This window comes from Stegodyphus dumicola, chromosome 7 (genome assembly GCF_044657685.1).
Source record: "Stegodyphus dumicola isolate Sdum_Otavi_A_Nest chromosome 7, ASM4465768v1".
Taxonomy (NCBI): Eukaryota; Metazoa; Arthropoda; class Arachnida; order Araneae; family Eresidae; genus Stegodyphus; species Stegodyphus dumicola.
Window position 1 is genome coordinate 146,572,535 of NC_140774.1, and position 22,279 is coordinate 146,594,813.

Genomic DNA, 22,279 nt, shown 5'->3' on the forward strand with positions numbered 1-22,279 from the left:
TATGAACTTCTCTATGGTTGATTGGAAAATTTAACTAAAATATATAAATAATAAGGTATAAAATGGCATAAAATCATTTTTAATTCACTTTCAGCATTTGCATATGAATGATACCACAAAATGTAAATGTCAGTAATATAAAATATGATTATTTTGAGCAGCAATAACAACTTTAGTAAAGTTTCAGGCTGTTAGTAAGAGTGTTTATGAGCTGAATTTGGAGTGATGCCAAATGTTATCAAAACTGCTCCAATCATGGCAAAATTTAAGGAGGAGGCAGGACAACAGTAATACATGTATTTAAGCATTTTTTATAACAACTCACTAAGATTCAGATAGGAAGACCAAGGTGGCTACTCCCCATGCAGAACTGCTACTAAGCCAACATATTCTTTCACCATACAAGCTGTGTGTCAATGACTGTTGCTATCTTGGAGATCAAAATTTTCATCTGCAAAAGCATCAAGAATCATCAAGATCCTATATACCTAAACAATTATGGTTTTACAAAAAGGTCTGTGTATTCACCTACAGATATCCTAACCAAAACATAGATATTGCTTTTTCCAAATGAATCGCTTTCAAGAATGTTTGAATGATGACAGCAGTTCTTATGTCTCCACACATCATGAAATACCTGCCTTATTATGCAATGTAAAGACTCCATGAAAGTATAAGAATGAAATTAATTAATAGTAATGTATCCATGAAAGAAATAAGCCCCCACTTATCTTCTAGTCGAGTAAAAATGTTGACGTGCCTACTGCAAATACTCTCTCATTTGCCCACAGTTCAGATACACAAGTGGTCCGTAGCTTTACATACAGACCTCCTGCATGAAGTCTTTAGCATTCAGTAGATTACAATAGCATACCTCCAGGGATCGACACAATAGAAGACCTTTATTGGATTCCTGTTGGATGCCTTCTTGCCCATTAATAAAGATTTAGTTTCTGATGCTCATTATAGCTCTTAACCTTCACTTGCTGCTTTATCTAGAGACCAAATCCATAGCTACATTTAAAACCCCATGAAGTAGAGAAAGACATTTAATCATCTCTGGACCCTCTCTATTTGTCTAGCTTCATTCTGACTTCGCTCAGCTAATGGCAATCTAACATTATTTGGTAAATAATGTTTCAAAGTCACTCTAACAAATTGGCTACTTCCAATTCGTTATTTCACCATCAAACTACAGCATCATTCTCAAAACATGTACATTTATGTTTTAGTTTCATGACACAAATCAACAGCTTATCCCTTATTTTGAATACCATATTTTTGTTCAATTCAGCTTTATTAATTAGAATTTATTAAGGATACTCCTAAATTTTCTCTCAAGTGCTTTATTTTTGTAACGAATTACCACTAGTTTTGTAATTGTTCCTTAATTCTTAGAAACCATTGTATTTATTCAAATACAGTCAAAAGTCAATAATTCGGACACCCATAATCCGGAATGATCTATAATCCGGACCTCAAAGCTACAAACTTTCTGCGCATGCGCACAGGCGTTTACGAGAGCGCGTAAGACCCTTAACGCTGTGAATATGTTTGTGCGCATGCGAGTTTAATGTGTAACGGAGTTATACGTTAAGCTAAAGTTATCTAATTCAGTTAATGTTGCAGATTGCGTTGTTCCTTAATCTTCGAATTGGATCCGGCTTATTATTTTTTGCAGACTGTTAGAGCAATTTTATAAAAGTAAGCTTGAACTTTCGATTATGTCAAATAGAATTTCCGATATATATTTACTACAAAGCGAAAGTATGTTTTGAAATCCGAAATCTGTTTATCAATTTCACGCTGCTCTGCGGCAGAGTGGTGGTGGGGGGGGGCAGAAATGTCATTATTAGATTATGATAGATTAGAAAGATTATGTCAAATAGAATTTCCGATATATATTTACTAATATGTAATTTGTATCTACAAAGCGAAAGTATGTTTTGAAATCCGAAATTTGTTTATCAATTTCACGCCGCAGATTGGAAGTTGATCTCTCATCACTCTCTTCATCTTCAGGGCAGATGTTTTTATTTTATTTGATTTATAATTCTGTACTAAGTGTAGCATTTCATCTCGATGTACTCTGTCTTTGATATGATTTAAATCAAGTTCCTCGTCATTATAATTCGCTTCCGATAGTGAAGAAAGTGACCCAGAGATTATTGAAAATGAAAACATTTCGATTGACAAATTAGTCGGTATTCTCAACACAGCAATTATAGGACTTGAACAGCGGAACTTTGTAACTAAACAAGAAATTATGTCTGTTTAATAGAATTAAAGAGAAAGTATTATCACATGAAACGAAGCAACTTACATTGAAGGAAATGTTTAATAAAGTAAACAAATAAATATTAAGCTTTTTCTTTTTGTAAATTTTCATACCCTTTAGATCATAATTGTTTTTTATATCATAAATTACGGTTTCATATTTTTAATTTTGTAATTTCTGCATGCCATCTTACCAGATTTAAACTGATGATCTATAATCCGGAGAAATCGATAATCCGGAATCGCCGAAGTCCCAACGAGTCCGGATTAACGACTTTTGACTGTATATGGCATTAAAAAGAAATTAAATAAAATTACCTGAACTAATTTTAGCAAGCAACTTTATTTATATTAATTTTTTTTAAGTGCAGCTTATAGAAACATTCTATTTAAGAAGTTGCTCTTCTCCAGAAGAAGTGTTATTTTATTTTATTTTAAGCTACTGGTGAATTTTTTACTAACTATTCCTTATTTAAGACACAATAACACGCCGAATAAATACTAGTTCAGAAGTCAAACAACAAAAATCAGCGTTACATTTTCAAAATTTTGAAAACATAAGGCTGATTTTTGTTGTTTGACTTCTAAATTAGTATTCCTTATGTATTTGCTTTAGGAATCAATGTAATCAAATTATTACTACCCATAGATTCAGTCACCTTAAAATATTTTGTCTCTAATGTAAAACCTGGTCTGAAGGGATCATAGTAAAATTGTCATCAATGCATCATTTACATCAATGCAAAACACTAAGAATTATCATCCATTAGAAGGAAATCATCAGCAACTGCACCCCTATGTAACTTGACATAAGTTCAAGAACCTCATCTCGGTATATTTCAGCATTTACAGTTGCACTGGTAAAAAATGGAGGTCAGTGTGGCCATTCAAAATAATGCCCCTACCATGATTCCAAAACTGTCACATTCATGGGCATTTCCAAGCTTTTTGGTTTGGTTTGCTCTCTCCAAACTGTTATAATATTTCTATAATTCCCATGCATTTGATACGCATGTTTTTTAAAACAATAATATTTCAAAATCACACTGAAATTACAACCATTAATTGTGTCGTTTCTTTTAAATATGAAAAGAAGGAATGCGATTCTGATTACAAATCAAAAACTGAAAAGCAATAATTGTTAAATATTAAAATATTTTTCATTATAGATGCATATGGGTGAAATTAAAACTTTATTTGCTTTTATCTGATTAATCATAGGAAAAAAAACATTTTAAAGAAAGGCAAAAAACCTGGATTCTTGCATTAGAAGTTGCATTGCAAGTGCAAAGAAGCTTTTTGTAGAAAAGAACCACTTCAAGGATCATACAAATGATAAGAAAACAGGACAAACTTGTTTAACAAGTTCCTCATAATAAGGTCCTCATATGTTCAAAAAAATAAATACTTCTTTTAATTTTAAAAAATCAACAGTACTCAACAATTCATTTAAAATACTAAGGAAAAATCACAAAATTGCCATAATTTATGATGTTCTCTATGGTTGATTGGAAAATTTAACCAAAATATATAAATAATAAGGTATAAAATGGCATAAAATCATTTTTTAATTCACTTTCAGTATTTGCATATGAATGATACCACAAAATGTAAATGTCAGTAGTATACAATATGATTACTTTGAGCAGCAATATGTCAACTTTAGTAAAGTTTCAGACGGTTAGTAAGAGTGTTTATGTTAGTAAGAGACATGGGTAGGGACCCCGTTTAGTAGTTATAAGTGAATACAGTTCTTCATATCCCATACTAAACACTATTGCCTAAAAGAAAGTGAATTATGTAAGTGTGGAAGGACAGGAAATGCAAATGTGGTCATCTAAGGTGGCCAGTCACAATAACTGGTGAACATGGATCAAAAATACCATCTTGCAGGCATTCGAGGAAAATATCTGAAGAGGCCCTTCTCTACTGGTTAGGCAAATCGGGCTGAATATTCACAAGTAGGTTAACAATCCTCCTTGTAGTTAACAGTGTAAATAAAAATTTCACACGCATATCTATTTCAGTTCTATGAAATTAAAATATTTATTTGACTTTTTTATTGCAGTGAATCAGATTTAAATTCATAAAATCTTAAAGTACACCAGCACTTAAATAAATTTATAAAGAGATGTTAAAAATATACCTGCCGAAACAAAAGTCTGTTGCATTATTTAGATGAAAGACATTTTGTGAGTAAAACATTTATGAATGGTTATAATACATAACAACAGAAGTTAACTTAAGTCTACCATTAAAAATTATGACTGAAAATACTTGCCCTATAACCACCAGACGGCTGATGTATCATTATACGAGAATTAGGCAGAGAATGCCGCATACCATGTTCACCAGCGCTAAGCAAAAAACTTGCCATACTACAAGCTTGACCTACACACCAGGTAGCTATTGGAGGCAAGATGTATTGCATAGTATCATAAATTCCAAGCCCTGCAGTCACAGATCCACCTACAAAAATAATAAGAAATAATAAGAGAAAGTATGTATTATAAACTTTATATTCAAATGACTTTTCTGCATATAACACCAAGCAAACCTGAACAATTTTACTCACATTAAAAGAAAAATTAAATTGCATCTGCAATAAACAGTTCTATATAGAATAAAATAAAACTAATAATTAACCTCTTACTTGGATTCATAAAACTAATAATTGCAGATATAAGAAACCATGAAGCTACTACAAGAGTTTTGATTTTAGATCTTCAGGCTGCCACAGGAACTCAAATAAGCTCTGCTACATGAAGGCTCAATAAAGTTGGATTGTATGTTAGAAAACCAATGGCTTGTGTCCCAGTCACTCCATCTTTCTGAGAGACATATTTAAACTGGTGCCCTCGCCATGTTCAATGCAGCCAAGACGACTGGGCTTGAGTATTGTTTACTGACAAATCCAGATACAGTCTGAACAATGATTCTAGATGTGCTGTCATCTGAAAAGAGGAAATGATATGCAACTTGCCTTCTTTGTCTGTGAAACATCGCATTTCCATGACCACGGTTTAATGGTTTAGGAAGGAATCATTATAAATGGCCATGCCAAGCAGCATATCTTTCAAGGAGGTTCTATAATCGCCTGAAGATATGTGCATGAGGAACAGGAACCCCAAGTTAAACTAGGAGTGCCCAGAGATTTTGCTAATGGATGACAATGTTCAACCTCACTGAGCATGTGTGGTGTCAGAATACTTGTAAACAGAAGACAGCATTTATATGAATTAGCTACCTTACTCAACTGATTTGAACCCGACTGAGCATGTGTGGAATGCTTTAAGGGTCAAATTTTAGCAGGTCAAATTCTTCCCAAGATCTTCCATGAGCTGAGCAGTACACTTTTAGAAGGGTGGTGTGCAATTCTACAAGATTTGATCAACACTTTGGTAAAGTCTATATCTTTCCAAGGTGATCATACACCATATTAAACATAGCACATTAGTACATTAACGAAACATTTTTCCACATAACTTAATTTTTCCATCATTTTCTAATTTCCATAAATTTGGTATTAATTTCAATATTTTGTGAACAATCAACTGCCAAACATAGTAATTTACATTAACTAAAACTTTTCTACAAATTTCTATTAATAATTTTTCATGAAGTATCAGTTATGTTTTATTTTTGCCAATCCTTTAATTTTAATTGTTAGCACCATTAAAGAAACATACAACGGCACTCACAACTGCTCAGAGAAGAAATACTTTTGTAAATAAGACAAGAGTTGTTTGGAATTTGGATTTACTTAATGCGGCATGAGAGCAAACCATAGGCTCAGTATATTACATGTTACAAAGTCCTTGCAAATGAGTGTATAAAACCCACAAAATTGAAATGACACTTAGACAGGAAACACAAAAGTATAAAAAGTAAACCTATATATTTTTCCAATGATATGTTGAAAAACTGAATACAGAAACCAAAGCTATCTCTTTGGTTTCTAGAAGAAGTAGATTCTGCAACTAAAAAAAAAGCCCTAGAAATTTCCTATATTGCAAGTATCCACAATATGAAGAAAGGTCACCCCATTATGTAGATAATACCTTAATAATTCAGGTTAAAAAAATATAGTCAAAATAATGCTTAGTGAAAAATTATCTATGGCATTGATTTAATACTATTCTCAAATGATACAGTTATGTGCTAAATCAACAGCATGGTTAATAACATAAAATTTAGATACATCAGTAGAATTAAAGAAAGTTATTGATTTCACACTGATGAGACAACAGACATTTTAAGTGATGCATAGCTGATTTGTTCTTTAAGAGGTCAGTTTAACAATAACATTCATACAAATATGCTAATTTCAAATACCCTGCCAACTCGTGCAACTGCAGAACAAATTTTTAAAAGTCCTAAATGAGTTCATGCAACAGCTTCATATTGATTAGAAAATATGTTAATGAAGGAAGCCTCATTAGCCAAAGACATCATCTTAAATTAAAACCCTGTTAAAAAAAAACAGTATTAAGAAAATGTACAGAGAAGTCTCTGTAGAATATTGTCATTATTTTGTTATGACAAGGGAAGGGAGCATAAACAGCTTCTTTATTCTGAAGTTTGCTGGCTCTCACAGTGCCATCTGAATTAAGACAGCATGTCCTGTTATTTGTAAATTAAATTTACACAGTTTTTACATTATTTCTTACTGATGACTTGAAGCTAAGTACATTGGCCTATGTATTAGATATGTTATTAAAACTAAATGAACCAAATCTCTGTTTACAACAAAATACTGTGACTGTTCCCAATGCCCATGAAAAAATAAAGAGATTTAAGAAAAAACTTGGTTTGTAGGTTAGCTATGTAAAACAGTGAAACATTTCACCATTTCCAGCATTAATATATTTTAGCAGAAAATTATATACTTTTTTGGAAAAGAATCATGCAATGACAATGTTTTCATCTTAAAACTCAGAGGTTGCAATTTGAAACTCATTTTCCAGTTGGTAAATATAAGGAGTTTCCAAGGCTTCATGATCGCTTTCATTGCAATATTAAAAATAATAAACTGTTATTGAATAAAAGAGCACAGTCAAATGAACTCTTGAAAGACAACTGGCTTAATATAAAATTTCAAGCAGAAGGTGTGATTAATTTCTAGACATCATTACTAGTGAAAAATGGAACAAAGCAAATTATACAATTGTATTTTTAAAATTATAATTAAGTTTGCATCTGCATGCCTTTCTAAGAAAGGGTTTTCATCACTAACTCAAACAAAAACAAAGTACTAACATCAGCTTGATATATGTGCCCATCTAACACTTAAGCTTATCAGTATACCTACAAACATAAAACAGCTGTGCAAGAATCAATAGTCTCATTCATCTCATTATTATGAGTACCAACACTTTTAATTTTCAGTAAAATAAATACATATAAGCAATAGTTTCTTAGATTGCTATGGAAATGGGATTCAGAACTAGATCTGTCAGAAAAACCTTGCATAAAAAGCTTTAGACACCAAAGCTCTACCCCAAACCTTGGATGTTGATTTGAGAAATAATGAAACATCAGGTGAAATGTCGAGAACTGCTATCCATGATACAGGCTGCTAAAAATTTTTATTCACAGCTTGTGACATGGCTTCATCAAGAAACACAGGACTCGGCTTCAAAATGAGAGAGTATTGTACAGAAACATAGTAGATCTCCTCAAACTCACAAATTCAGAAACCAGAAATCTGCCAAGATGACTAGGCATCACAGACAACTCTCAATTAAGTGGAAATATTATTATAATAACTCATTTTTGGGTTAACTGAGGCCTGTTAAAGAAAAAAAATGTTTTATGTTTATTTACTGTACACATGAAACATTAATACTGCAAATAATCAGTGTCAAGAAATAAGCATCAAGCAGAAAATACAGAAAGGAAAAGAAAATAATAGCAATGATAATAGTTGATGTCATTGCTTAGTTTCTTCATTTCTGAATTTCTAATGATGCTTACTCCCCCATATAGTTTTTTCCCCCAACATTGATTTCATTTATGAACTAAACAAAATTATGCTTCATATTAAACCATTTTTAGTTAGTTATTTTTTTATGGCAGCATCCAAACTAGTAGCGGTTTTAATCATTTCTTTTTTCCACCATTTTATCATATTTTCTAAGTTAAAAAATGACATTTTAATGCTAGCATCTAAGAAATAAATAACTAACTAAAAGTGGTAGATCACATACTATATGATTACCTAATTTTCTTTTTCAGCTAATAACATATTTAGCAATGAACAAAGATACAGATTTATAGAACAGACAAAAATTTTGTGTAACTGGTGTAATGAGATCTTAGAGACCAAAAATAATATTATGATTTTTGCAACCATTTTTCAAATATATTACTCAAAAGAATTATTAATTAGATAAAAAATATAAACAGAATATATTTCAATAATTTTGTAATATATAGTTAAGGTAACAAGATATACATGGTATTCCCATTAAATGGAAAAACAAAACATATAAACAAAATACATAAACAAAATATGTTCAGTTTCTATATCCCAGTGTTAATCATTATAAACTTCATGCAAAGCAAGAAAGAACAGATTTTTATATAAAAATATATAATTCAAACAGTCTGATTATGGCAATACATTCATAAAACATATTTTAAAAACTGCTGGGAGAATAGTTATCTACTATGCTATCATATAATTTAAAAAAAACTAACAAGATCAAACAACATGGAAATTACCCAAAGAATTTAGGTAGTTATAACAAAAAATAATTAGCCTGATCAGTATGCACAGTAATATATGCATTTAAGAGAAAAGAAAATATTTACCAGGACTGTTTATATACATATGAATAGGTTTTTTACTACTTTCAGACTGAAGGAAAAGAAGTTGTGCTACAACCAAACTAGCCATATCATCTGTGACCTAAAGGAGAAAAAACAGTAACTTTTAAAAATTTTTAAATCCTCTATAACTACACTGTCAAGCAGGTGGCACAAAATTACTTTCAATTCCAAACAGCATTTTAAGAATTAACAATATATAAATATTAATAAATTAATGGAAAAAAAAACCTCCCAGGCATTAAAATCTGAACCTGAAAACTTAGTACACTACAACATCTGGACTCATCAAGACTTTGGCAATTCTGGATTTGGGAATTTTCCAGATATTAAATCATCAATTTAAAGTTACTCTTTTTTGTTCAATTACTAATATAAAAAAATGCTTAGACATCACTTCATGAGTCATTATTCAAGTTGTCATGAGCTGATACACATGCCGTGATGAAACCAAAATATAATAAATAATAATTCACCACGTCGGTGTCAGGAATATAAAATAATAGTACTACCTGTAAAATCAAAGATGTTTCTATGTGGAACATTTTGGTTTGAGATGCTCCAAGCAGATACGCAGCTTAGGAGCCAAATAACTGATCACACAAATTTATGCTAAAATGATTGTTTCTTCAATAATGAGGTACTTTATTTAGAGTCAAAGCAAAATTATGAATCAGGATTCTCCTCATGTTTTATTATGGGTGGGGAAAAAAAAACCAAATGTGCATTTGTAAAGCATAAAAAAAAAAAAAAAAAAAAAAAAAAAAATCTGGATTTTAGATCATTACAGATATTGGATGTTCAGAATTATCTTTTAATATTTGTATTTTCTTAAAATGGGTTATAAACTAGAGAGAGAAAGACTTCATGCATTTTCGGTATGTATTATGAACCACAAACAAAAGTAAGATAATTTCAAGCATAGCTGTATGAAAGATTTGATTGAAAGATTGAAGTTTTAAGTGATTGATTTTAATTTTCATTATTCAGTTTGAGAAGTATGCTTTGGTTGCCAATTCACATTCTTAAAATAGTTTAATAACTCTTTTTCTTCAATGAATTCTTTCTTTCATTAAGTTCAAATTTTAAAATAAATTTTTGAATTAAACTACTAATTTAAAATATTGCAATTTAAATATTTAATATATTTAAATGCATATATTACTGTGCATACTGCAATATTATTTTTGCATTTCATAAATTACCAAAATTTAAAGATATTAAGCATACTTCATATTTCTATCTGAAAAGCAATGAAAATTATGTTTTTTATCAATTATCTTTTAATATTTTTCTTTAGTGCAGATGGCTGAACATTCCTTTCACATCATGTCTTTTACAATCATTAAATGAAAGGCAAATTGAAAAGAAGCAAAATGATTAAATGCTTCAAAATTAGAAAATAATATTTGTAACATAGTTTATTATTGCACAACGTTCAAAGATTATCTTTATTAGGAACAATGCCCTTATGGAGGACATTTCAAATGAATCTGGTTTATAATCAAACTGAAATAAGAATCACCTAATTTGTTTTTATATTTGGAATTCTGATGCATTTTGCTTTGCATTTACTTTGAAAATTTTTAATTAATTTGGCAACCTATGCTGTTATAAAAATGAATTTATCTGGCAACCATCTAGGTATGCAAGCAGCATGACTGTTTTCATCGACACGTGATGGTGATATTGTATGATGTCAAGTTTCTGCTCTTCTCTGATGCTTTTTTAAGCAAAAACAGACTATTGTGCTTATGAGGAGAGCAAGGATTACCTAAGGGTTTCTCGAAACAGGTAATCTTTAATTACCAATGTTTCTTTCCTTTTTCAAGTTTTTTGATCTATTGCACTTGTATGAAATTCTTAGTGCATCACCATTCTGAAAATGGTTGTTGCCTTTCACCTCTTAGCTTGGTGAAAAATTGGTCATCAATGAGTCTGCAAATGCTCTCTTAAGAATGCAATGAGTTTGCAAATTTTTGATGGAGTACGAGGATATGGACAATCAAAAAGTAACAAAAAAATCTTATTTTGTATAATACATATACTTCAATAAAAAATCCATATAAAATTATACAGAAATAAGCTGGTAAAGTAAAATAAGCTGGCTAAAACATACAAATGAAGACTTTTTTTTAAGAGTCATAAATCTTTAAAAAATAAAAAATTTCATATTCTGCATTGATTCTAAGTTAAAAATTTGAAAAGTAACACACAAATACTTTGTTAATAAATATAAATGGAAATTATTTAAGGAACAAAAGTATTGGTACTTGCATATTAGCACAATCATCTTGATGCAGTTTGATAATATTTTACAGAATAAATAAATAAATACTGAAAAAAAAGGGCAAAATTCAGTTCCAAGACATCAAAATACACTGAATGAAAATGCTCACCTTCCCAAATGATTGCAATTCATTTAATCAATAATATTTATCACTGCCTTAGATCTGTCACTAATCTTTGACTAACTTTTGGTATCAAAATCCAAAAATAACCTCAGTTTCTTTCTATCACATCACCTTTTTAAGCTATACCTTCTCTTCATTCCAAAAGTCACACAAAATATGCACATAAAAGAAAATAAAGGGAAAACTTACCAAATATACTGTTTCTAAAAAATAGTTTTATTCATACAAAGGGCTATATATAGTTACTGCAGTTAAATTTTGTTCATACATATAGTACAGTTTTTCTACCAAACAGTAAATGCACATACTATGGTAAAACTTTTCACTTATGGTTTTTTCTGGAGTGTTTAATCTGTGGACATTCTCGGTTTATACTCCAACAATAGTCAGCCATCATATGTACATCCCATGTACCTTGGTACTGTGCCTCCATAACCTTCAAATCAAGGTGTAATTGCTCATCACTAATTGCACCAAGACATTTTGGAAATTATCAAGCTGGCTATGTAAAAAATGCAATTCAATGCTCATGTTGCAACTCACATTTTGAAGTTCTCCAAAAGTTTCTGGACAATTCCACAGTAATTGTGCTCATATGTTTCCAAGAAAGTGTTTGACGATGTTTCTGAATGCCAACCAAGCATTCTTTTGAAGTTCTGTCATCGTTCTGATGGAATGCTCATCTGAGGACCATCAAACACACTGGTCTTCATCTTTTGAAATGACAGCTAGGAAATTCTGAAATAAGATACTTGAAACAGTCTCCTTAAATTGGGCAGAGCTTTAACAAATTGCTTCATGAGAAACAAAAGTATTGGTACTTGTTATGCAGAGTTTTATATGCAGAGGTGGAAATATAATGTTCTTTCTGCTGACAAGTGACTGAAGTAGAATGTTTGGATCATCAGGCTTCAGGTCAAATCTTAGTGGCTAATCTGACTACACCGCATGCTTCTCACAAGCTCTGCTGCACTCACTTACACAAAAAACAGTGATACTTAGTATAGCCACTTTGCTAACCAAGGAGGAAGCAGGCCATTTTATGTTCTACACAGATGATTCATTGGTGCATGTAACAGTGCAACAAATCAATGACTCTCTTTATGTCTACATATTCATAACACAAACTGAATGGCCTATTAGGATTGCATCAAATAAATTTCAATTGTGAAGAAGGACACACTTCAAGCTCCACTCTGAGCTATCAATGAACAGTCACCACTGAATTACGTTATAAGGTGAAATTCCAAATTCTTCCATCAAACCAATTATGTTATGGCAATACACAAATCCATCTTCACTCCAAAAGTACTGAAGAAATGCACTTTCATTAGATGGCAAGATACCTTAGTTCCTTTTTCAAGCAAGTTCTTCTCATTTACTCTTGATGTTAATAACTCTGAACCATTTTTGTATAATCACAAACCTTTTGCCAAATTATTCAACACATGCTAGTCAATCCTTTACAAATGGAAGTCTTCAATTTCAAAATCTTTGCCACCAGGGTTAATTCGATATTCACCAAAGTCGTATTTCTGTACTCCTAAAGAATTCTTTGAAAACTGTCACTGGGAGTTCAAATGAATGAGGCATTGGCTGATGGTAAACTAGGATACTCTTTGACATTTGTTTTTCTTGATATATCTTGACGTTTTCTCTATATAAAATTAACAATGGCTTGAGTGATCTTTGGTTTCCTGCCAGATCATAGGTATACACCAAATGGAAATTTAGAATGCGTTCCCTTTATCCACATCTGTAAACTCTCGACACACTGCTTGCACACTTTGTGAGGGGCCAAATGATTTATATTGATCCCTAATTTTCACTTTAAAATAGGCTTGAATGACAGATTGTCATTTGACTGGGAATGGTAAAGCTGCCACATATATAAAAATGAACTTGGGCTATTTCAGCATTTACAATGCAAATTAGCAGAGACAGACATAACGAAATGTTTCAATTCATATATGAATGAAAACTAAGTATTGCTAACCTTGTATACAAACAATGAAATATTTCAATTCATATATAAATAAAAACTAGTATTGCAAACCTTGTATACAAACAAGAACTCAGACTCCATGTCCAAAAGCACTTCATTACATAAGAGCGACACACAAAGCCTTACTATAGTATATCAGGTGTAGCTGAATTAGTCTAGACAAGTATGCACCTGTCACTGGTCTCCTACGACATCATTCACCCAGTGCCAATGCGGGTTTATGTCAACCAATAGGAGAGCAGTCGTACTTCCTATGATCCATGTTCAAAGAGTAGTCACATTCACATAAGGTGTAGTGAAAAACTTGATGTGGTAAAAGAAAATTAAGTACAGTTTTGAAATCAGCATGCCTATTTAATTCAAAAACAGCTCAAAAATCGTATTCATCAGAAATTCTGTTACAAACTGTTCCTCAGTGTTATCAAAATATGTGCTCATTTAGCATGTTTTAGATTAACTGTTTCTAAATTTGAAATTTGTGTTTCATTTATATTTAAATTTAACAGTCTAACTGCTTGCCGGGACTGTTACATAGGGCTTTATTCTGACTTAGTATAGCCTTACTGGATGCTGGATGCCACGGAAAAAGCCTTACTGGATGCTGGATTTTTGTTGGATGCCACGGAAAAATTCCGATACTTGAAGAGCACTGTGAACCAAAAATGCTTGAGAATTAATGCTTCATACAGTTATTTTCTATTTATAGAGATCCACAGCATTCATTTCATTTATTTATTCATTTATCTCCCCACACCCATATTTTTTTATCTAAACTGGATTTGTTAAGTACTGGAATACTTAACATATTTTAATGAATATGAAAAAGGCTCTTCTTGTCCTTTTAGCAAAATAAAGAATTATGGAAAATAGTGAAATGGATTTACCCACAATTATATTTTAAATAATAAAACATTTAATTACAGCAAAGCAATCGCTTAATATAATTCAAATTAATCACAGAATAATAAAGCATGAAATAATAAGAAATAAAAAATTCATTATTTATTTACATAAAAAAAGAGAGAGAGGACAATATGAAAGCTACCTACAGGCCCCATAACACAAATTATTCTCTCTTTTAAAAGTCTGGAATAAATATCATATGCTCTTTCTCCTCTTCCAGTTTGCTCAACAACCATAGGGATTAAAGGGAGGAAGCACTTCAGACTCTGATGAAAACTATTTTCACATCTGACAGTTGCAGAATATGCACCTAAAAGCTGTAAAAAGAATTCTAATATGATTATGAAATTATTAATATGACATAATGGAAAACAAAAGAGATGAAACTTTATTAAACATATGTCAAGTATTTTTATACATATATTTATGTCAAGCAAAAGGTTCTGCAGCTTTTTGTTGATACATACATATGAAGTAGCAACTTCCACTGAATCAAACACCATTTCAAAATATGATATTTTACCATTTCTCAGGCACCTGATTCACCTCAGTTCATTAGGTTTATTTTAAAAGAAGTTATCAACATTCTGCTTGGCAGTCTCCAAAGAAGTGAACTTCATATCAGTCAGAGAATTTTGAATCTGAAGAAATGAAAATCCCAGATAGTAAGGTCTAGTGAATTGGGGGATGCTTGATGCCATTTGCCCAACATGCATGCTTTTTTGACAAATTTTTGGCAATCTGGTTCTCTTATATGTGCCCTAATATCACCAAGTGTGGTGATATATGTTCTGCATTGGTTTTTGGCATGACTGCATGTTGTATGGCAACCCTGTTGATGTTGTAAATCTTTTGCTGGAGTGGTTTAATTGCTTGTTGGTTCATGCCGTTCATGTTTTGAAATGGCCTATGTTGCAATGATAGACATGGTGGCAAGATTTCAGTCACATATTTTAGATTGTGTGGAAAGTAAATTTAGTATTAAAAGGTACGATGTTGGAGTTGTTAGCGAGTCTTTTGTTCATGGGTGTGTTTATGAAGATTGAAGTGTATTTTTGGAATTTCCATGGGACTTTCAAAACAGAATCCAAAATGCGGAGCTGCTATGAGAACTCGGATGAAGTAGGGCATTTCTGATAGTTCTTGTGTAGATTTGCAGTCAAATGGTTGCTGGTAAAGTATGTGGCTGACAGCGGAGTTTAAGATGTGGATTGTGGTTTTCGTGTAGTACGTGTACTTTGGAGATAGTTTTTATTGTTACTTTCAAAATGTTGAATCTCAGAAAGTGATATATTAAAATCATGGCATTTTTGTTCAGAGACATTGTATGACTGGCAAAATTTTATTCAGAAATGTATTATGGTAAGTGCATTTTATTTTACTGTTTTTATTTTGTAGAATGTTATGTTCATTGTTTTTTTACTATGAATTTCTATTGTTATTGTTGTTTTTTGAATTGCTTGTAATTTAGTTTAGTTTATTTGGTTGATTTGTGCGAAACCTAGATTGTGTAATTCGTAGATGTTTTTTAAGTTTAAACAGAATGCTGTGTACATGGTATTCTTTGAAATTTATTTTTGTTATGTTATTTTATTGGAGTGAGGTGTGCTTAGTTTGTAGATTCCTTTGCTGCCTAGAATGTGCAATTAGTAGATATTTTTTAAGTTAAAACGTATTGCTGTGTACATGGATTCTTGTCAATTACTTTTTGGTTAGAAACTTTAGGTTTTTACTATCTAAATTTTTTGGTTTTGTTTCGGATTTTTAGCTTAAATTGTGTCTTCAAAATGTGGTTTTTGGAGACATTTTAGGCTTAAAATTCAAAATGTAGACAAAAAATTTAGGTAATACAGTACAAAGTCCATAATCCAGACTCGTCGGGACTTCGGCAATTCCGGATTAAGGGTTTTTTCGGATTATTGATTATCAATTTATATCTGGTAAGATGGCATGCAGAAATTATACAATTAAAAATATGAAACCGTAATTTATGAAATAAAGAGCAATAATGATCTAAAGCAGTGTTTCTTAACCTGTGGTTCATGGACCCCTTGGGGGCCCATGGGTCATATTTTGGGTGTCTGCCGACTGCACCTAATTTTTAAAATGTTTGCATCAATATATAAAAAAAAAACTTTTTTTTCATGGGCAACCTCTTTAAGCCGTCTGTCTGCCATTTCCCAATAATAGAGACCTCCACAATACGAGGGAAAAAACATTCGCAAACCATATAAAATTAAAAATTTTTAGAAACACAAAGTAGCCTTTGAATTTTACTTCACTTGGAAATAAAGTGACGTTAAAATCAGTTCCGCAAAGTTCTTGGAAATTTTTAAAACAAAATATTTTTTTTACTTTTTCATAAGTTGTAATTAAAGTATTTTTCTCATGTGTTTTTTGTGTCTTAATGTTTGTTCTTAATATTTCATTTGATTATTTGATATTTTTTGTAGCCCAAAATGTCCCAAAAAAGGAAGTATGATGAAAATTATATAAAATATGGATTCTGCTGCATGAAGGAATCGGACGGTGTTGAAAAGCCACAATGCTTTCTGTGTGGAAAAGTTTTGGCAAACGCCAGTACGAAACCGGCAAAATTGATAGAGCATCTCAAATCTCTTCATCCTGAAAATGCATGTAAAGATCTAGAATTTTTTACAAAGAAGAAAGCCCAGTTTTCGAAATCTGGAACATTAACCAAACCAGATTACACAACACAAAACCTTTGGTTAACACAAAAACCTTTGGTTGAGGCATCTTTCAGAGTTGCATATCGTATTGCCAAAAGTAAGAAGCCACATACTATTGGAGAGACATTAATTAAGTCATGTGCACTGGAAATGGTTGAATTAGTTTGTGGACTGGAACAGAGGAAAAACTTGAGGGTATTCCATTTCCAAGGATGTGATACATTCAAGAATAGTTGAAATGTCTTGCAATATCTTGAAAGGGAGAGAAAGAGTAGTAACATTTCCCTCTGATTTTTTACGAACTATGTGCCATACTAATATTTTACTAAGCAATACTAGTTGTCATACAGAGATCAATGATAAACAAATTCAAATTTAAATAAAATAATCATTAAGTTTTAAAAAAATTAAATTAAAAAATTTAAATACAACTCAAATTATACCAAAATCAAACAGAAAGAGTGGTGTCACTATAAGTCTTATTCATTAACATGGTGATAAAATGTATATAACCTCCCCCCCCCCCAAAAAAAATTAAACACTAGTGAACACATAATATATGCTTAGCTTTCTAAGTAACCAAAAGTAACATGGAAAGTTTATAAACTAATTAAACATAAAACTGATATAGAAACTGAAACACACGCACAAAAGTCCAAAAACAGTAAACAAACTAAGTTGAAGTTGCCAAATTTGTGTTGCAGCTGATGACTATATAAGAATTAGTTGAAGTGCAGTGTTTACTTATCTGATTTTTTTTCTTTTGATAAACCGGGTTGAAAGATTCAGAAAATTGTCATGCATTTTCGTGAAATTTTTTTAATTGAGAAAAAAGCAGTGTACATGGATATAGTGAAGAGTGTGCGCAATGCCATTTTTGTGCAATTCTGGGATTTTTTTTAAGTAAAAATAAGTCGACGTGTACCTGGTTTAGTGATATTTTAATTAAATGATAGTTATTTTGTGAATTTTATGTTTGTAGGAATTTGGTATACGTTTTAGTTGAAGTAAACGTGCATGGAAATAATTGAAGTATTTGACACTAAGTATTTGTAATGTTCGCGGTATGAATTCGTTGATGACGTTTATAATATAATAGATAATTTAGAGGTAAAAGTTTTTAGATATTTTATTTATTTTATACATGGAAATCTTCATATTTGGAAAGGGTATGTACTTTTTCGCGATAAGGTAATTTCATATATGTTCTTTTTATCGGGTTTAAAGATTCAGAAAATTGTCATGCATTTTCGTGAAATTTTTCTAATTTATGAGAAAAAAGCAGTGTACATGGATATAGTGAAGAGTGTGCGCAATGCCATTTTTGTGCAATTCTGGGATGTTTTTTTAAGTAAAAATAAGTCGACGTGTACATGGTTTATTTGTATGTGTTATTGTGAAAAACGTGCAAGGTGTTTGCGATTGTGCACTTTTTCCCAATTTTGCAGTGAATATTTGTCATGATTAAGCAGTTTTGTTAGATAAAATTTCTAGTATAAGTGTAATTTGGCTAGTAGATTGTTGGAAAAAGTGTTCAGTAAATAAAAAGAAAAGAAACATGTCTTTACTTCATGAAGACAAAATGGCGGCGGAAAAAAAAAAAAATAGAGGGTTGCTGTAGCAGAGTTGGTTGCCAAATTTTCGCCAAGAAATCGCCAAGTTACCATAATCCAAAGATCAACCAAAAAATTAATTACACTACCATTTATAACTTAAAATTAGTATCTCAGCTTAGCTTACTTCTAAAATGTTAACTCGTGATTAGCATAATAATAAGATCAAGGATACTTTGTAGTTAAAATGATCACCACATAAGGCTTTGTCAACATTTCTAAAATTTACTCATTATAGATTAGAATGATTAAGTTTTGGCAACTAAGCACAGTAGCCGCTTTAACAAGGAAGTAAGTATAACACAAAAATCAATCACATTGTCAACATTTCAATAAAAGAGACCTTTAAATTCAAAAATATGAAAATCATTCACTTGAAAGACTTCACAATACGAATGATATAATTATGAATTACTTGTGAAGAAAAATTCTAGCTAAATATTTCGGTTTAATCCTAGTATCCGGTGCACACGGGATTTGGCTACTTTTGGCGACTTTATGATCAGTAAAAACGGGACATATACGATGAGTAGTTAACGGGTCATTCAAAGAAAATATATATAGTTAAACATAGTGTATACTAGGTATATAGTATATATACTATGTATATACACACATAGCATATAGTGTATAGTATATATATATACAGACTTTCTTTGGATCATTTTTGGTGTTGGCGATAATTTTCAAAGTCGCGCCAAGGCTGCACCGTATACTAGGATTTTACCAATATTTCTGTACATAAAGAAATTCTTAACTGGCAATGAAATTATAATATTCAGTAAATAATGACTGCTGTCAGACAGTGTACAATTGGGTTGAGAAATACAAATATATAACAAGATATTTTACAGCAAACTATCAATATTTGAATCATAAGTAAATGCCTTTAAAAATCTACTTTTCCACCCCAGCAGCTATCTCTCCATGCAGATAGCCTGATGAATTTGCAATTTAATAATTCAGGGCATACTACCTAAATTAAAATATAAATAATTGAAAGCACGATTTTTTACGATATACATTAATGGCAAGCTTGATTGTTGCAATTTAATAACACGAAATTCAATCGCATGGTAACTATTTTAATAGAATACACAACAGAATACACCTTGAAATTCAAAAACTATGAAAACCATTCCCTTGAAAGATTTTAAAATATGATTTGATATGAATATGAATTACTTGTGAAGAAAAAATTTGGCTAACTATTTCTATGTGTACTCAACAGGCAACAAAATGATAAACTTCTGCAAAGTAGCGATTGCTGTCAGACAGTCACCCATCGGGATAAGAAATATAAATCTATAACAGAAATTTTACAACAAACTATAAATACTACTAGAATTATAAATAAATCTCTTAAAAACCTACTTCCCCCCCCCAGCAGCTACCTCTCCATGAAGATTGCACAATGAAATTACAATTTAACAATTTGGGACGTACTATCTAAATTAAAATAAAAATAATGGAAAACGAGATTTTATATGATCTACTTTTCTTTATTAATGGCAAGCCTGACCGTTACAATTTACTATCACGAAATTCAACCGCACGGTAATTATCTTAATAAAATACACCTTCAAATTCATAATCTATGAAAATCATTCCCCTCAAAGATTTCGCAATGCAATTTGATATGAATATAAATTATTTGTGTAGAAAAAATGTGACTAGCTATTTTTATGCATACTCAGCAATCAACGAAATCATAAACTTCTGCAAGTAGCGATTGCTGTCAGATAGCCAACCCTTGGGTTAAGAAATACAAATCTATTACAGAAATTTTACGACAAACTATAAATAAATGCATTAAAAACCTACTTTTTTCCCAGCAGCTCTCCATGAAGATAGCATGATTAATCAACAATTTAAAAATTCGGGTCTTAATAAAAATATAAATAATGGAAAACCGTATTTTTTACAATGTACTTTTCTCTATTAATGGCAAGTCCTTTCGTTACAATTTACTATCATTTAATTGTGACGTACGTAATTTTCACAGACTTTTAAACTTTCCCTACTCTTATTCTGCGATACGTTCAGTTTTGCAGCCGCTAAAATTTTCTTCCCCTAGGGTGAAAAAAAAGAAACCAATTTTGTAAGATATTCAACCTCCTACTCAGCCAAAATTAGACTGGTTATTTTCTGCGTTTTTCCTTCAATGTTCCTGCATGTGAATTGCTTTCTAGATTCTGTCGTATAAATACAATTTTTTTATTCATTTTGTGAAATTTCTCGTGACCGTTTGTAAAACTATAATAGGCCGGAGAGAGATTGTCTGATTCACCAAGAGGTTATCAACTTCGAATAATCGAAGGTTATCAACCTTATTTTTAGTGACTCTTGACCCAGAGTCGTAGCTAGGGTTTCCAGCGCCCAGGGACAACTGAAGATTTCGCGCCCCCTTCTGCTTGCCAAGGATGGAAAACATTTAATTCTAAAATGTCGTAACATCAGTTTGGCGCCCCTTGGATCCTGCGCTCGGGGACAGATGTCCCCTTGCCCCCCTCTAGCTACGCCCCTGTCTTGACCGTAAAGATGGTAACCAAAATATCTTCACACTGGGTATGAAAATATCCGTAGAATAATATAAAGGCAGAGCTGGGTCATTGCAGTGTTTTCGCTGTCAACGGGTTCCAAGCCACGTTGCTTGCACTGTGGTGAAAATCACGAATCTTATTTGTGCACCAAAGACAGAGCAGGCCCACCTGCGTGTGCAAACTGCCAAACCACGGTAGCTGTGTAGCTGTCTGGATTTGGGGGAAGACAGCTACACAGCTATGCGGACAGATTTGTCCATCGGTTAGGTCTCTTTCAAATAATCAAGCACAACTCAACTGGGCTACCTTAAGTCACTCTCCACGGATGGCAACTCTATCTGAAAAGTGATTTTAAGGCATAAAAGATGCAACAATAATATCCACCGGCTTAGAGGTTCGGACAGGATCCAGTACATTGAAACTGAGAAAGCGGAACTTTTAGCTCAGCATATGGAATCTCAGTTTTGCATAAACAACATACACGATACAATAACTGAACATACTCGTTCTGATTTTCACAACAATTACACTACAATCCCACACATTTAATATAGACTGAGAGAGTGTCGAGTTTCCGGAAAGTCGAGTTTTAAGGAATAATGGGTGAGTTTTCCAGAACTCTTTAATATTTAACTGTAAATTACTCTAGACATTTGTAGCACAATAGGAGTCATAAAATGAACAAATTTCCAATGATAATTGAGTAATAAAAACTTACATACAAAAAGTAAGAAAAATTATATTGAAATTCATCAAAAAATTTTACGGCTTTCTCTTGCAAAACTGGTTCTGAAATAGGTGTTCCCTGTGCCTCTCTCCCTTTTTCGTATTCACCAACTTTCATATTTTTTCTTTCCTTTAAACTATCCGTATCTGCTCTTTTCACACACCAAGAATCGATTTCGGACATCTTCCTTTTACCACCCTATCAAAGTAGTCCGACCAACGCCTAAATCCGTGTTAATTTTGTTTACATTTTTCCCTTTGTCCATTCTCTTTATGG

General features: G+C 31.7%; 1 protein-coding gene across 1 annotated transcript in view; it reads right to left on the reverse strand.

Moving 5' to 3' along the window:
• LOC118197754 (uncharacterized) overlaps positions 1–20,788 on the reverse strand; it is a 45,774-nt gene extending 24,986 nt beyond the window's left edge. Inside the window, exons 1-4 of the mRNA XM_035369296.2 lie at positions 20,558–20,788; positions 14,577–14,747; positions 9,094–9,190; positions 4,559–4,746 (exon numbers count right to left, since the gene is read on the reverse strand). Coding sequence (XP_035225187.1) covers positions 4,559–4,746; positions 9,094–9,190; positions 14,577–14,747; positions 20,558–20,590 — 489 coding nt within the window. The 5' untranslated portion in view covers positions 20,591–20,788. The remainder of the gene's footprint in view (positions 1–4,558; positions 4,747–9,093; positions 9,191–14,576; positions 14,748–20,557) is intronic.
• Positions 20,789–22,279: the final 1,491 nt, after the last annotated feature.